This window comes from Taeniopygia guttata, chromosome Z (genome assembly GCF_048771995.1).
Source record: "Taeniopygia guttata chromosome Z, bTaeGut7.mat, whole genome shotgun sequence".
NCBI lineage: Eukaryota > Metazoa > Chordata > Aves > Passeriformes > Estrildidae > Taeniopygia > Taeniopygia guttata.
The window spans coordinates 30563675-30582483 of record NC_133063.1 but is presented as its reverse complement, the minus strand read 5'-3'; the positions used below and the strand labels follow the sequence as shown (position 1 = coordinate 30582483).

The 18809-nt window shown below is 37.3% G+C and overlaps 1 protein-coding gene across 1 annotated transcript in view; it reads right to left on the bottom strand.

The window, feature by feature from the left end:
- Nucleotides 1-718: 718 nt before the first annotated feature.
- The window catches only part of DTWD2 (DTW domain containing 2), a 72855-nt gene continuing 54764 nt past the window's right edge, over nucleotides 719-18809 (bottom strand). Inside the window, exon 6 of the mRNA XM_030257983.4 lies at nucleotides 719-17405. Within this exon, the coding sequence (XP_030113843.1) occupies nucleotides 17235-17405 (171 nt within the window). The 3' untranslated portion in view covers nucleotides 719-17234. The remainder of the gene's footprint in view (nucleotides 17406-18809) is intronic.

The following is an 18809-nucleotide window of genomic DNA, read 5'->3' as shown; positions in this document are numbered from 1 at the left end:
TAAAAATCATTATTAAAAAAAGGAGGATAAAGTTTGAGACAAGCTCCAAAATTGTACTTTCTGTGCACTGTACTCTGTACTTTTCTGTGTATAACACTTTATGCATTCACAGATATATCAAGGAGTTTCTGCTGTGAGCAAGGCAATTTCCTAGGGTTTCTACTAATGCATTCTGTTTGAAAATATATTTTAAAAAAAAGTTCATCCAAGAGCGCACCACAGAGCACAGCCCCTGAAAGGGATTTTTCTTACACTAAAAACTGTAGAACAAGAGGCTGAAAGAAGGGTTCTTGAACACTCAAAGCCAAATTTTAGTCTTTATTTATGCACAGTTTGGTGACAAAAAGCACACATTCTTCCTCTCTTTCTCTAACTACACACAATATTTTATGCAAACACAAACATTTTTATGCAGTTTTACATATACATATACAACATACAATTTAGAAAACCAGCTTCCAAATTCATTCCAGTTCCCCTCTGTTATATTAGTACTTTCTCTGTCTAAACCACTAACAACATTTTTTCAATGTTCTCTCCTTTTCTGGAGAAATTTACTAGCTATTTTCCTTCCCTCCCAGCTGCACATTTACTGATGCCTCACTAACATATTTCCCTTGGACCAATTTTTCTTCTCAACCATGTCTACGTCCCCCAGTGTCATACTGCTATTTCTGGACTAAACAATGCTTTCTATCACCACACAAGAGTCTTTCCCTAAGAGTCAAATCAATTTATTTGCTATTTCTCAGTCCTTTTACCAACAGGCTACTCATGTGAAAAACCAAAATTTGTTTTCAACATTCCTAAGAGCAGGACACGTAAAATACACACCATGAACTTGATTTTTAAACAATACTTCAAGTGCTCACATACGTCCACAAGCAAGTATCCACAGCTTCCAAAGACTATTAAAACAATACTTTATGTTGCCACTTAAGGCCATCTAGATCTACAGAAAAAAAAAAAAAAAAAAAAAAAAGCCAAGGAAAATGTAATTCTTTTAGTCACTGACAAGAGCCTGTTACATTCATGAACTGCCACAAAGAGAAACATTTAAGAAGGAAATAGTGAAAAAGGAAAAATAAGTAGACTTTATATCTCCTGATGATAAGATTTAGTATATTCTACAGGTCCATTTAGATGAGTCCACTGACAGGTCTTAGAGACTTTTCACAATTTTTTAAGCTTCTCCTGAGCTAAGTCCTACATAGTTCAAGGGAATTCACAACCGGCACTGGTCTGATAATGTTAGCACTGTCATGCACAGTCAACATTAGAAAAAATGTTATAAATTTTTTTATATGAAGGTACTTTTTTTGTTTGCTTTAAGCTCTATAACTTTTAAGTTAAAGCATTATTAATGTTGTGTAAAGTCAGGTTTAGTATCTGTACCAGGTTTTGACAAATCTTGACTTTTTTAAGGTCTCAATTGAAAGGTTAAATTTGTGAGTGACTCTAATTCAATTGTTTTTGTGAGGTTTTGTGAACTTTCTGTAATTCTCCTTTCTGTATTTTTCTCTTGGACAATAAAAACTTCTTTGATGAGTCTGTCTGTAATTTGTTGTGAACAATGAAGTGTACAAGGTATTATTATCAATATCAATACTACACCTATCAACAAGATTCCACCTAACTTGCAAAGTTGCTTTGACTAAGGAGTCAAAGGATCAAACAAAATTGTCTATGCCTACTCATCAAACAAATTGTGTACGTTTCTGTGTTTTTAATTTCAGATGTCAAGTCTTTAAGCTTTTGTATACTTTTGTGAATGGATTTAGAATGATCAGAAAAAGTCATACAACACATTCCCTCAAATTCCTCACAACCATGTCCATGTGCCAATAAAAGAAAATCAGTTGCTGCCCAGTTTTGGAGTGTAGCCTGTCAGACACTGCTGACATCAGTCAGCATGTCACTGAGTGCACTGCATGTGGCATTAGTTTCTTGCTTAGCCAACATCCAATCCTAGCTATTTGTCTCAATGCTGCTTCTGAAGCAATTCTAGGCAAAAAGAAGCTTGCTGAAATCCTTTGTGCCTTTTGTCATGGATTGAAATCACTATTGCAATTTTCTGGGTATATATGAATAGATCTTTGGTCTCTTTTTGTCTTTTCTGAAACTGCTTTAGCATGCTATCACAGTGAGCGTGCTAATGTTACATGGCCTGCTTCCAGGGTATGATGGAATGCCTTGCTATGCTCTATCTTCAAAAATGAACTAATAACCTTTTGGCAATTTCTGTGAATATTGGTTAACTCTAGATTTTTTATCCATATTGTATGAGTAATTACACCAAAAACTTGGATTTCTATATTCATAGTAAGAGGGAGTAACACTGTACTTTGGAGAATTATTTTTTCTGTAATTGTTTCCTGAAAATGTGACACGGAAATTTATTGTTAAGGAACTAAGGATCTTTAATTCTTGGGGTTCTGAACTTGCTTTGAGGAGTTGTCTGGTCTAGAGACTCCAATGCCTTGTGGGATTGCTTCTATTACCAATCTCACCTGGCTTGCTATTAAGTCACTTTTTCGTCGAAGGATCATTGGCTAATTTTTTAGTGGCACACTAACTAGACAGGTTGAAAAAGGCTTTTCTGGATTTGAGTGAGACATACATATGGTATCTGATCCTGCAGCCTTGGCTAATGTGACTCAGACATTTGTTTATAGTTGTTGCACAGGAAAATATGCATTACAAAAACTAGCAAAGCTAGAAAACACAAAGTGAACTGATTTTCTTACATATCTTTCTCATTGAGCTACCCTTTGGCAAAAGAATCTTCTATATATCTTAACTTTCAAACTGTATTTTTTGGAGAATTTAGAATGTCAATTTTTTATAATCTAATGACAATAATAAATTTTTCTTTTTCGTGTTCTTGCTAAAAGAGCTCTACAAAACAAACCCTTCACACATTTATCATTAATATTAAATTGAAGTTCGCAGATTCCACAGGTGACACAGGAACACCAGGTATTACCTGCTTAACATTAACAAAAGGACTTCTATGAGCCTCAAACAATACACAATAATTCATTATATAAGATTGAAACTTTTTCTTCCTTTGCAAAGCATATATCTAGGACTTTTCACATCTCAAACTATCAGTAAGTTCGTGTTTTTTCTTGTTTCTTATGATAAATATAAGTGTATTCACTTGGTTCTTATATTCCTAGCTTCCCATGAGAAGGTTTTGAAATTTCCCAGCTTTTCTCAGCTTTATGACTACTTTCTGGGGCCTTTTTGCACTTTCTAAAATCTTTTACCATTTTATATTCCTACAAACTTTTACATAAATATTTCCATTCATCTGAAAAATTGCTTGTACAATAACATCAACAAAAAATAAGCAGACATCTGAAGGCTGCATATCTGTTACCCACAGCTACAAATTAAATCAAATTACCAGTTTGCATTACTTTTAGCAGTATTAGTGTTCAAAAGTATGATTTTCCCTTGGGAACTTTGAGAAATCAGAGACCAAGTTTCCTTTTAATGAAAGATGGTATGTTTGTACTAGACAGAAAATTAATAAACACTAAGGCAAATAAAAAAAAATACAGCTTCACTAATTACTAAATATTAACTGTGTTTAAACGCCTTACCAAGGAAGGAATAACATTGGTTTTGAGACACTACAGTCACTTTTGATACAGTAAAATTTTATTTAAAATAAAATTATGTTTCAGAGAATGCCTTAAGATATCTTTCCTCTGGCCATTATGGTCTTTGCCTCATTGTCAAAGAGGTTTTACAAAGATCCAGGAGGAAAATTAAGGGACGAGAAGTTCATGTCCTCACACATAATTTGTACCCTGCAGTACCGGGTCCTGTTGCACACATCAGCAGGATCAAGTATTTCCCATGGCAGTGCGTGTGGACTGCACGGAGCTCACTGAGCTCAGGGAGGTGACACCAGGAGGACTTACGTTTCCTCTGACCACACTGAACAGACATGACAAGTTCTGCAGGACTTTGGTAAATATTTACACCTGTCTGCCTAAATGCACTGAGCACTGTGCAAGCCAGCTGCATTTCCACCACAGCAGACTTAGGCCCCTGCAGAATGCACCATTTGTGTCCCACTGGAAAAGAGAAGGTTTAGTTCCAGCTTGTGTACTCATGTCCAACACTAGAGCTTCCTCACCAAGGGAAGCAGACACAGCCCAAAGCCATGGCCTGCTGTGTACCAACATACAGGACAGAGTTTACATGAGACAAAAGAGCAACCTTACAAACTCACCCACAGACATCACCTATGATACACTTCACAAATTTTGAGTTGGCTCTTGTATTTTATAGTCTGGTTAGTGCTTTACAGAAAATTACCATCTGATAAATTGTCAGTTAACATACATGAAGGCCTAAGAGGTCCCAGATGGGAAAATTAGTGAGAACTTCCTGAAGAGCAAATTTAAACATATCAGTTTGTACAAAACAGATGCCGTGGCAGCACCAATTTTGTGTTGTTGTTTTAGTTTAAGATACAGTCTTATGAACCAGAAAATATTGTAAACTTACATTGAGATATGAGGTCTTTGGAGCAAAGAAAATGGATCTTTGAAAGCAATGTTAATAGAAAGTGGTTAGCACATTCAGGCAAATGAAATAACTAATTAACATGCAATTAAATTCCATAGACTCAGAGAAGTAATTCTGAAGTCTGGCCAATCAAAAGCTAGGCATATAAAAATAAGAGAAAGAATATGTTAATTTATTAGTTGGGGAAAACTGGCACTCTTTTTTGGCAACTTCTCAGACAAAAGCCAAAGGAAATATCATTAAATGCAACCTTTCAGAAAGATGGTTTGGCATATACTCTAATTTGGGAAGAGGGCAAGTCAAGAGAGACACAAAGGAGGTTAGAATGGAATTCCTAGCATAAAGGACATGTTGAAAATCAAGGAAAAGACAACAAAGCAATATGAAAGAGTTGCAAAATCTAAGTGCTCCTAAAGAAATCTGTAGCACTCATGTTTTTGTAAAGCATAAACTATGTTTGCGATTTATGAAAATTGCAACTTTGTCAAGGATAAATTGCAGCTTGAGCCAGAAACCTTTAGCAAGACTGCAGACCTGATTTCTGTTTCACAGAGAGACAAGAACCTATTAAGAGAATAGGAAAAGGCACCAATAAAAATACCAGTTTGTAGTACTGAAATTAGCTTGTTGTACTATTGCAGGAACAAGCTTAAAGGCTGCTCCAGTGAGCATTTGAGGCTAACTGGACAGCTCACTGGGTTGAAAAGCACAGCCACAGGATGTAACCTTGTTTACTTTACACTATAACCATGTTTAACTGTTTGCTATTCTACATGACAGCTTGTGCACACACATAACCAGTTACAGCATCTCACTCATCAAGAAATACTACTATCCTACAATGCTTTCTGAAATATTTTTGCCCATATACTTATCTAAAAATCATACAATCATAGAATTATAAAATATGTTCAGTTGGAAGGGACCCATCAGGATCACTTAGTCCAGCTTCTGGTCCTGCATGAGATACCCCAACTCAACCATGTACAATTTGAGACTTAAGGACTAAAATACAGTGACCTATTTGGTTTAACCCATATTTCTGAGGTTTTATTTGTAGTTGAATCTATCCTGCTGTCTGGAATTAATATTTTTAAAGTTAATTAACTGAAAGGAAATCAAAAGCCATAGGGAGCCTAAAGTATAGATAATCCTTCTAAAACTGTCGTTACATTTCAGAGCAATCATATCTCTTTTCCTGAAAGTAATAATCAATGACCTGTGTATCATAACATAATAAATACTGTATCATTTTTTATTAAACCAGAGTTTGTATTCAAGGAACACTAAAATATAAACATGCCACAACTGCTTTGTGTGTCAATACGCTCTAAGTGCCATTAAATGCAAAATCTCTGGCATTACAGAGCATCAGTAAAATATGTTTTGTAAAACTGAGTAGGTTTAATTAAACCTATTATATCCCAGAAGGCACACTGCAAAATACAAGGACAGTATGCAAGAACTATACACAATTAATTCTATTCATAACAAAAGCTGCCAAGTACAAATTGTCAACTTGTTTAAAAACAGAAAGCTGTTACATTGCCAAGTAATGAGGAAATAGTGTTTAGTGGTATTTCAAGCAATTACCTTAGATGTGTAGTAGAACAATGTAACTGCAGTATACCGAAAGTTGGAAGGGACCCTTTTAAGGACCGTTGGGTCAAAATACCTGGGCTTTGCAGGACTACAAAAAAAAAAACACCAAAAAACCAAAAAACACGTACCTATCATCCAGACTCTCTTTGGACTCTGTCAGGCTTGTTGACATGATGATCACTTCCCCAGGCAACAGTGCTCCAGTGACTAACCACCCTCTCAGGGTGGTTAGTCCTTCACTCCATTTCCTTGTATCTTATCACTGTCACCAGATAGGCAACATCAGCACCTACTGCCCACCGCTTTCCCTGTGGAAGCTGTAAACCACAATGAGATCTCCTGCAGCCTTCTCCAAGCTGAATGTGCCAAGTGACCTCAGCTCCTCCTTCCTTATAAGTCTTGCCCTTGAGAACTTTTACAGTCTTGGTTGCCCTCCTTTGGACACTCTCTAACAGCTCAATGTCTTTCTTACATTGTGACATCCAACGCTGCCCCCAACACATGAGGTGAGGCTGCTCCCACACAGAACAGAGCAGAGCAGAACAGGAGCCGAGCAGAGCAAAGCAGCACAATCCCCTCCCTCATCTGGCTGGCAGTGCTGTGCCTGGTGCTGTGCCTATGCTGCCACTTTATGTACTTGAAGGTTTTTCCTTCCTCAGGCTGAACAAACCCAACTCTGAGCTTGTCATCATAGCAGAGGTGTTCCAGCTCTCCAGTAATTTTCATGGCACTTCTCTGGACTCATTCCAACAGTTCCACTGCATACTTCTTATGCTGGTCTTGGATGCAGTGACCTGTGCCATGGCCTGTTGCTTGCAGTGCTACACAGAAGGGTAGCAGCTCTCCATGTGCCTGAGGCATTGCCTGCCTTCTCTTGCAGAAACCATGGCCAGTGTTTGGGAAGGTGACTCTGCAGAGGTTTGAGGCTGGACAGGCTGTTTTCCTGAGCTTTATGAGCAGCATGAGCAGAACAGAAGATGACTGCAAGGACTGTCACAGCAAGTCCTAGGGTGATGCCTTCTGCTCACATGAGCCCAAGGGAGTTTGACTTGCAGCAGCGCCCAAACCCCATACTGAGGGCTCTCCCAAGGTCCTAATGGGGAAGGGCTCTGCTATCCTCCAGGCTGATGGCACATTGTTCTCAGCTCATGAGCTATCTGGCTGCTTGTGGCTCAGTAGGAGAAGCCCCTGGTCTGGGTTTGCTCACAAGCTCAGGAAATGGGCAGCTCTGCTAATAGGAAGGAATTTTGCCCAACAGCAGACTGGCAAATCCCCCTGGGCCATTGTGGGTAACTTACTGTCCACTGCTCTTCCAGCACCACAATACAACTGGTGCTTTGCTGTTACAGTGAGCTCAGGGGCACCCTGTGTCCCTCTTCCCCGGGACCTTGTGACTCTGATCAAGATAACCCCTGGACCCATCCTTCCTGCCCCAACAGGGTTGGCAGAGAGCCAGGAAAGCCCACCCTGTCCAAAATCTATATAGACCCCTGACATTTCCTGTTCGCTCTCTTTCGCTCCGCTCTCCCATGGACATCACAGAATAAAGAAGGCTGTACCAGCATATCCTGGGGTGAGAGCCTCTTTTGAATACCTATACCCCTCTCCTGATATTCCTCCCCTCACAGCCCCTTATCTCTGAGCTAGTCGGATTATTCGGGGGCTGCGTGAGGGGGAAACTACACCCTGCCTCTGCAGTCAGGAAGGTTTTTTTTCCCCTTGCGTCACAGTGACATGGTTCCAGGATTTGGGAGTGTTGTCTTCCTCTTAAGTCCTAATCATGGAATCCTTGCCAGAGCATCTGTGGGTTGTTTTGAGTAAGGATCTGCCCACCATTCTTGTAGCACAAAGATACCACAGTGCTCAAATCCCAACAGAGCTGCCACTTTTCAGCTGTCCCTGTACTCCTTAGAGCTGCAGTTTTTTCCTTGATCTTGGTCTTTGTTTCATATGTGTGCTGCTCTGGGACTGGGAACCTTGTCCTGCAGCTGTGCCGTCAGCAGTGCAAGCACACAGTACTGCAATTCTGAGGCAAGTTTGGGAGGGGGAAAGGGAGAAACTTCAGGGGTGGCTTCTGTAGTAAGGTTCCAGAAGCTTGCCCCGTGTCAGACAGAGACAGCTCCAGCTGGCTCCAAGATAAGACCCACTAGCCAAGACAGAGACTGTCAGTGATGCTGGCAGGATTTCTGGGATAACATAGCTAAGGAGAAAAGAACTTCTGCAGTAACTATCCATGTATTATAGTAAAATCTTGAATGCCACTGCACATTATAACACATTTTCAGCTCTGGGATGTTTAAACAAATTTTACATGCTGCAGTGGAGTCCTTATGCCAGTGTGCAACGCCATAGTGAAGGTAAAGCAGAAGCAAAAGTCAGTCTTCAGCTGTACATTCCTCAGGGAGGCCTCCAACAACACACACAGTTCACGCTGAAGCATGAACTCTAGCCTTACCGAACAGCACTAATGGAACAAACAAATAGGAATGGCACAACCTCTCAATTAACTTCTCAAAAACTCCTTTTTAAGCATAAGAAGCAAGTTAGCAGATTTTGGCACCACAGTGAAAATGCAGAAATTAAGAAACCTTTTTAAACTCTTCAAAGATTCTCAGATGAAAGTCATTATCCTCTGTACAACTCATGCATCCACTGGCTGCATTCACAACAAGGCATATTTGCACAACAAATATAGTTATTTAATGAATATGGAAATTAAAACACAACAGTTGGTATTTACTATGCATTTTTTACATGAGCTACCATTGATCATTTTTGAAACATGTTTCTATTAAAGCTTGCTTGTATTGCTGCTCAGATTGTTTACCCAAAGAAATTTAACTCTTCAGGAAGCAGAGCAACATAGAGTGGAGTACCTGCTTCTTCTCTAGAGCTTTCACAGCCATCTGTAAAATATTGGCTCCCCTTTCAAAACCAGTTCAGGTTGCCTGAGAACTGGAGCCTGCTGCTATGTTAAACAACAGTCACCCTTCGGTTCCATTTTAAAACAGAGCATTTGTGACAGCTTCAGAAGTGATATACATGAATCTTGTTTGGGGTTCAACCCTATTGCACCCTGGTTATCCTATAGGACAAAACTTATTAATACTTAAACATAAGCATTAAGAATATCATGCATTTTACATAGAATGCTTTGGTTCTAACATGATTTCTTCATTGAATCATTGGCCAGCAAAGCAATTGCTTCCATCTTACCTAAATTATTCATGAGGCATGCTTCTGTAGAAATCATCAACTTAACTGGAAGAATCACTCAGCAGAACAACCCTGTCATATTTTATTTTTTCCCCTTTTTAATGTTCCATTGTTAATCAAAAGCACTGCATTTTTCTCCCAAGAAAGAAGTACTGTATGAAGAATTTATTCATGATCATGGATTACCTGCCACACATCAGGAGCAGAACCTTAGACCTGAAGATGGATAACCTGCTGGGCAGAGGACAAAGTTCCTAAGAATTAGTGAAGAAATACAAATAGGTAGATATTAGTAACATTTTTATATAAATAAAATTTGGTATAAGTAACTACTTGCCAAACATCTAATTTTATGAAACAGTAATTGTCTCAAAATAAAGGCACTAATATGACTTTTTAGATGAAATTATAAAGGAAATAAAAACCACCTGTTGATATTGAATAAATACAATTTATACAATTATTTCAGGAGGATTATATTTCATCATGAAAGCTGAAAACATATACAGCATGCAACTAGCTTTCCGTCTTCTGTGGTTGCTTCAGTAATTTTGGGGACAGAATATACTCAGTATTTTACAGGCAAAAAACCTGGTAACTAAAAATCTTCTAACTGTAAAACTTCCAGTGAATTTAATCCAAATCACTACAATATACTCCAAAATATCACAAAAGAAAAGTTCATATCTCTGAAAACGGGAGCACAAGACTTTTTTTTAAAATTATTTAATTCAACAAAATATAAAGATGAAGACTTCATCTAAAATGTTATGAAAATCCCTAAAATGTTATAAAATTCACATTACAATTTTTTCTGATTTCAAGGTGCTAGGAAGAGCAGATGCAAATCAAGAGTCAGAAACTCTTATTCTGTAACTCATACAGCTCTCCACATCTAATTCAATTCCTCTAACAATTTGTCCTGTGCTTCTGATTTCAGAACTATCTTTTAAAAAAGAACTGAAAATACTCAATTCCCTTTCCTCAAACTTCATTATCACTTTGACTTAGTACCATCTTTTCATACACACATTATGAAAACAGGAATAATTTAGAGCAATTTACATCTGAGGTCAACAATGCTGACAGTAAGTGAATGTTTCTTTCTTGATTATTAAATACACTTACATTTCTCTTGATGTCCTTAAAAAACTTAAAGAATACTTATCCTAAAGAAGAGGTTGCATCCATGCACAGATTCACTTTTAAAGCTGTGATATTCAGCCTTACAGTTTTGAGCGACACTACAGTCATGCCCCTTTCCCCCATCTTTGAAGTGATACATGTCTCTAGAGATAGAAAGACAGAACTGTTTTTCTATTCTCTGCAAGAGAAGGGCTGTGATTTTCCATGCATCTTGAGAAGGGCACACAAACAAGGACCTCCTGTTAGGAGCTCCTAGGTAAAATGTAAAATCTGACCCTTAAAAGTTTGCTTTCATATTTTGTCTGTTATTATGAGACAATACTGACTTTTTTTTTCCATTTCAGATAAATCCCTAGTAAACAGTAACTGCAACAGAAACCGATGTCACCTTTCTCATATCAAAAGCACATAATGCCCCAACAGTACCAGAATAGCTCTGCAGAATATCATCTGCAATTCCATAGTGACAACAGGGTCAAAAGGAAACATCACTGCTGTCTGAACAGGCAGGGAGGATTTAGTTTTGCAGGCTGAGGTGTAGGTTCAGCTTGCTGGACTAAAGAAACTCTCACTGATCAGAGGGAGGTAAGTGCTCCCCAGAGGGAAGAACTGTTGTCTGTCTGACAGGACACAGGTGAACAAAGCCAAGAGAATGATAATCTCACAACAATTTCAAGATAACTGAAGTACATATTTTATCTAATACAAATGCATGCTCAAAGAGCTGAAAGAAAGTGTCTTTGGATAAGGCAAGGGTTACAGACCATAACTGTTTATTGTTTTCAGCAAATACCTGACTACTAGCACCTTTCATAAACTAATCCATTATTGATACATTTCAGAATGAAACAGAATGACCTGTAAGATTCCAGTTATGTATAGCTCTATTCAACTCTCATGAATAAAACATCAAAAAAACAAACCAGGCACTATGTATGGAATTTAACTTGCCGTGAAAAAGAAAATCCACATAATATTTCTAGGGAAAATTGTATGAATGAACTTCTAATCTAAACCCAGTGTTCCCCACAATACTGACTCCACACTTGGGATATACCTACATACATCTAGCACTGACTGAAGACATCCTATCTAATCCCTGAAAAAAATAGGGAACTTGGTTTTGGATGAACTTAAAATCCCTTGGAAGACTACTTCAAGTGTAATGAAGTACCATAAGCTGAAACATTAATATAGAACAGTATAATTTTTTCCTCATTACCTTCTGGTGGTAATTATGGAAAAAAAATCAAACATAATATATGGGATCTCAATTCTGGAAATGCTTAATCACGATAAGTACAGGATCCATTCCTCAGTACATCCATCTTAAAATCTCTTTAAAAAGAACATATAAAAATCCCACTAGGAATTTATTTTTACTTTTATCTATGCATTTTACATACATATATATATATATATATATATATATATATATATATATATGAATCAACAATAAAAAGAAAACAAGCAACTAGAAGCAAGACTTTTTGTTTCATAAAATTTAATTTTCCTTTCAAAATGTATTTTAAAATGGTGATAAACTTCTAACAATAAAGTGCATTTTGTAAATACATAACCTATATTTCCATTCATGTATGTAAGCAGCAAATGGTTTCTATATTATTAATTTGCAAAGTATTTGTGTCGTTCTCTTGCACGAACATGAGAAGTTGGTATGTCCTCATGTGCTTTAAGTAATTTGGATATACTCTTTAATATCTCTCTTTATTGAGAGAAATCTTAGCATTCAAGTCCAAAAGAATCTTTCAGTTACAGCTACTGAGGCTCTCAGTTACTACTTCCATGGTCCCATAGGTAGAGCAATTCTTCTGCTGCTTAGTCACAGAAGTACTTTCTCGCATACAAAAGCGGTCAGGAACTTTTAGGAAATACAACAGGATTCAAAGAAATATTTCATAAATATTAAACCACTAAACCAATTCAGCTAACCTAAGATATACTTCATAAACAGGACAATCCTGGTTTTATGTGGAACACCAAACCACAGTAACAAGTACCAAGCTTTATAGCAGATATACCCTAACAAAAGAAACAACTTTTACCTAAGTCTCTGTACTTGTTTTGGGTGTGGTAGAGTTAATTTCCTTCACAGTGATTAATACAGGCTTGTGTGTTTGATTCGTGCTGAATACAGGGTGGATAACACAGGGATGTTTTGTTATTGCTCAGCAGGTCTTACACAGAACCAAGGCCTTTTCTGCTGCTTGTACTGCCACACTGGTGAGGAAGTTGAGGGGGCATGGGAGGCTGGGAAGAGACACAGCTGGGACACGTGACCCCAACTAGGCAAAGGGATATTCCAGGCTGCATGGCATCCTGCTCAACACATAAAGCTAGAGGAAGAAGGAAGAGAGGGATGTTCAGAGTGATGGCATTTGTAATCCCAAGTCGGTCACACAATGGGGCCCTGCTTTCCTGGAAATGGCTGAACACCTGCCTGCCCATGTGAAGGAATGAATTAGTTCTTTATTTTGCTTTGCTGTTGTGCACAACTTTTGCTTTCCCTGTTTTACTGTCTTTACCTTAATCCATTCATTTTCTTACTTTTACTCTTCCAGTTCCCTTCCCGATCCTTCTGATGGGGGACCGAACAAGTGCCTGCCTGGGGCTTGGCTGCTGGCTCAGTTAAAACCACAGTAGTCTCTCATCCTACTTAAAACACATACTCATCTCTTCTTTTTGTCTGTTATCTTTGCCTATAAGACAAAAGCAGCAACTCTCAAGGATGGGAGTCTAGAAGGATTGTGAACTGGAATACAAGGAACAAGCCCTGGAACCAAAGCAATATGAAAGTCCCTGAAGTGTACATTTTGCAGAAGGACATAAGAAATGGCTGCACAATGGCTGCACAGTTCTGTTATTTTTATAGCAATCTGGGGAAGGAGAAACTGTGGGTGAGAAACAGATGGTTATCTCATTGCACCTACAGCACTTGGGTGGTGTTTCAGTGTGGGAATATATGCATGCCTGTGTGGTACCAAACAGGAGTCAGCCACCACTGCAGAAAGAGAGAAGAGTGCTCTGAAATGGAAATGCTTGAGAAATTGCCAAAGCAATTTAGTCTTCATGCAGGTTTCAATGAATTACAAAGGAATCCTTTTTCTTCAAACAGCATACACAAAGCCACATCTCCTCATTAACTGAATGGTGTCAAAAAGACAGAAAAAAAAAGGACTAGGATTTGTAATATCAGCACGTGAACAAATCCAGTTCTGTAGAGATGCAGTGGAACATACCACAGTAAATTGGATATTTTATTGCTTTGAGGCAGAAACAAATATGTAATTTATGTGCATTTGTGTGTATAGACATAAAACATACAAATATCAAAAGAAAAGCATGAACCACTATCTCTTTTAAAAAGTCCATTTTTTAATTAAATTTTGAAACAAGCATGGAGGTTGTAGAAAATAATGCAGCATAAGCAATTTTTTATCTAATGTAGCAGTTGAGGAGAAAACCCTTGGTCTCAAAATAATTTCTGCCTCTTTTGAAGTAACTTGAAAAGTTTCCTTTTTATCTCAAGAAAAACTAATAAAAGAGTAATTTATTGGTAGTATGGGTTTATGGGGCAACAAAAGTACAATGTTGAAGAAAAATACATTTATGTTTGTCTGGAGCATTTGTTTAATAAGCAAAAGGGGAGGTGTGGTTTGTGTTCTTATTTTAAAACATTTCCATCCTTGTCTTTTTTCATAGACTTACTCTTACGACTATGAAAATATGGTGAATTAACAGTGCTCACCTTTTAAAAATATTTGCATGTGTTCAAAAGCCTGCTATCCATGCCACCAGTTTTCCAACACATAAGACTGCGGCACATAGAAAGCAGATTTCATTTTGATAGCAGTATTTGGAAGTACAAAGTGGACAAGGACAAAGGACCAAACATGAGAAGCAAACACATTCCTTCCTTTTTAATCAATATCTTGTTAGACTGGTGGGTTTCACTCATTAATCTTTTGATAAGAGAAAAATGAAATGGATTTACCATTACAGAAAAATAAAATTGCAAATTAAATTCATTCTAATGAAATTGCTTACCAAGAGTGCTACTTCATCACACACACAGCTTCTGTCAAAAGAGTTTGAACTTCAGAGTATTCATTTCTTTGAGGCAATGTATTTATTGGCAAATTCTGAATCCAAAAGACCTGAAAACAAACTTTCTAAATTCTTCCTCTCACACTGTGTGTATTTTTAAAATCATGCAAGTTCCACCTAAAAATACTGTATTTTGTGTTTAATACCTTCACACAAACCTGAAACTGAACTTCATGTGACTACTGTTCTGCACCTAAATGTTCATTACATTATAGCTGAGCTGGCACATTAAAAAAAAAGCCAAAAAAATAAAATGCCTGGAGGTTTGCAATGCATTGTTTGTAATTTCTTCAGTAACAGTTGCATATTGATTGATCTAGTATTGTACAACAGAGGAAATTAGCAATTAAAGGCTTCCATGCATCCAGCATGAGATCCTACAAAATCCTATTATCCACAGGAGCAAAATAAAAAGAAGAGGAATCAACAAAGCTAAAAAGTGCTTTTTGTAAGCTGTGCAGAATTTGTCGTTTGCTGAAAAACATGAAAACTGTGCACAGTTTCCACATAAAAGAATATTTAATGTAGGATTATAACTCAATTAAGGCAACTGTTTCTCTGATCCTATAATTCTAAGGCATTTTGCAGATGGCTATGAATCCCAGGCTGTAATACAAATTTCTTTCTGTTCTCTATAATATAAACTCATATACTATTTAATCTTCTGCCTAGGAAAACAAACTTCACACTGTAGGACAAAAGATACACTGCTGCTCGAGATGAATTTAAAATAAGGTAAATTAAATTAACGCATACAACATTAAATGTGAACACCATCCAGATACATAAATATGATATTAACAATGAAGCTTAACTGACACCCATGTTTCCCCAAGGAATTATTGACCATGTCCCAGGGCACAAGGAAGGAAGATTACCAGTCCAGCAGCATCACACACAAGGCTGCGCACACAAATTGCACAAGACTGCAACTTCAGACTCCAAGTTAGCCTGGAGATTGGTGTGTTACAGGAATAAACATGCCCTTTCTCTGTTCCAATGTGAACAAAAGTGCATCTACTCTATCATTAATCATATGAGACTGGTTTGCTTCAGATTTGTCAAAACTAATTCAGCTTTGCTGAATTTAGTGACAGATACCAGATTTATCTAGACTGGGAGAATAGGAAAAGGTTACATAAGCTTTACTTGCATAGCCAGACAAATTATATTGTTTCTCCATGCCTAAACAAAAGGTCACTAACTTCTTAGCTAATCTCTGACCTAATTTTGACCTCTCTTATTAATTGCAGAAAAGCTTTCAGAAAAATATTGGTTAGCTGTGCTTACACATCCCCTCATCCTGCCCCCACCCCACTTCTGTAGCATCTTGTCTTACAGATCATAAATTAAAGACAAAATATCTTTTTCTAAGACTAATTAGTACCCAATTAGCTTAATGTTGTTACCTAGAGGGGAACTGACAGTAAAGACAAACATTAAGCATTTTAATCTCTTAAATGCAGGAAGCATTTATGTAGAAGAAAGGATTATCAGAAGCTTTACTTCACTTTACTTTTCCCTCCAGATCATAAAATATTATTTCAGAAAGCCTGTTAAAATACCTAATTTTTCTGCTTCTAGTAATTCCCATTAGAAAGAAGTACATTTATATCACTGTAAGAAGTGAAAAACGAAACACATGAAGCCTAGAGGATCTATAATTATGCTAATTGGTTGTAACCACAGACATAATCATATGTTATCGCATCACACTTCTTACAGAGCAGTTTACACTGGGCTTGTTTAATTCCTTTAGTAGCACAATCATTGTATGTCAGAGTATGGCTATGATGAATTTATATCCACAAGATCTCCCCATCTGAGGAAGACTAATTTTTACCCAAGTAAAAGCAAAGCACCCGAGTTACAATTCCAAAAATCACTTTTTCTACTTTTCTTTTTGTAAGTCAGAATTGTTCCGTTTCTTGTAAAAATATATGCATACTTAATTTACAAATTTAAAAATTAAGTCTGAGAGAAACTAAGCGCAACTGCATTGTAAAATATATATAAATTTACAAAAAGAAATTCTAATAATAGAAGAAATAAAAATCTCAAAGTTAGAAAGAACCCAAATAACATGCCTTATGTTCATCTGAACTAAAGAATATCAGGAATTATGGTTTCAAAGTCTACTGTAGTTAGAAACTGAAGTTAAAAGCTCTGTAGTAATTCAACATAATTCTAACTGCTGAAGCCTTACTATTCCATCACATCCATATTCATATTTCTTGTCTCTTTGTACAGGTAAAAGCCTCTCAAAAATAAATTCATCCAGTCATACTGAGGACCATATCAGACACCCACGTGATAATGTAAGTCTAAATTATGTTCCGTTTTCTTCCTCTTCTCTACAGAAAATGAGAATGCTCCTCCTCCATCTGAACCAAGACACCTGGCTTACTGCATAAATGAAAAAGCTTGTCCATTACTGTTTGTTACATTGGTAGATAAGCTCTTGTCTAAAAACGGCCTAAAAATTGTTTTATTGGAGTATAGTCAACTATACTCTAATAAGTTTGGATCAAATCCAGATTCATATTCATTTGCAAGCTGCAAATAAATTCCACTGCACAGTCAGTACAGTTTTCTTATATTTTAACATTATTCACCAGAAGCTCCATTCTTCTGAGTTTGCGTTTATTCTTTGGCATAGGCTTGTCATATAAGCCATTTTTGAGAAGATGTTCCTTGCTGTGATGGATCTGGGCACCATGCTGAAGCTGGAAAGAGCATAAAGCTTGAAGCGGATGGAGTATAATCTGCAGAAACAAGAAGGGGTGGGGGACAAAAGAATTTAAGGCTTTTAGTAAGGTATTTTAGAGACATCAATTATTATCCTTTTTCTTAGTCAATGACTACTTTAAAATGCTAATAAAATACAATTTGGATGATAAATGTCATTAAAATATACCCTTTGGAGACATGAAAGGCGGACCTGAATAGAAGATGTACTGAAAAGAACCACAGAGCAGTCATACAACACCTCCGTAGTGCCATCCCTCACTCCTTCCTTTGGAACCACTCAATCTTGACTTCAGCCCCAGCCACATTACTGTAAGTTATGGCTTTGACTTGACCTCTGCAATGGACTACAATCAATTACTGTGGCTTGGTCAACAAATCACAATAACTAAGCTGTCAAGTGCTTGCACAAAAATCCCTTGAGGCAGGGTTTTAGGAAGAGAGGAGGGGCTCATGATCAAGGCAGCTGGACTGCAATCCTGGAGACTCAACTGTGTCCATGCTTCTGCCCAGAGATATTGTGTAAGATTAATGAAGCCATACAAACCAAATTTATCTCAAGTGGTTCCTAATTGTAGACTCTGCATTTGCTGGTTGCCTGGCTAAATCAGGGGGGCCCCATGTGCAGATGTGTAAAGCAATCGTATGTGTAACTGCAGTCAGCAGAACCTGAGATTCTACTGAGAAAAATATTACTCTTAAGGGCACACAGGAAAATCAAGTGACATACTGGGTATCAAACCAAGTGCACATTTTTAATTTCCATGGCTCTCAACTTCAGTTCACTATCTCATATGCTGGGAATAGCACTCAGTTCAGAGATGGTATAAAAAATGCATGAATGTAATGTTTCTCTCTGCAATGCTTAGAGAAAACAGAAATTTTGTCTTTGAGAAGTAGGCTGACCCAATTCTCAGTAGTAAGGGTGAGTCCAAATATAGGCCTATATTCATATGAATATAGAACTATAGACATTAACTAAGCATTCACTGTAAGACAGAAGTCCTAGTGAAGGAAAAATATGTTGTCCTAGCATAGCAAAGGAAAAAGTAAGTATAAAACCCCACATATATACACAAGTTTCTTGAAAACCATCTTTACTTTGAGTTCCAATTTCTGAACCTTATTTACTTGTGTGTCCATACATTTTGTCCAAGTCTGGGTTTTATATCCAATAATTTAATATTAAGGTGAGTCTAGTGTCACAGAGGCAGACACAGAGGTGGCATACTATATATTATGCCAGTTGCAGGAGCAATTTTTGACCTGGGCATCTTTTTTAGTAGGCATATGTTGAGTACAAAAATATTAGGTAGCTGATGGAGAGCAGTATGAGCGCTTCAGGGTGAAGGCTAGCACGTAGGGGGTACATGGATGAGCTTAAAACTTTTTTCACAGATCATTCACTACTAAATTCTGGA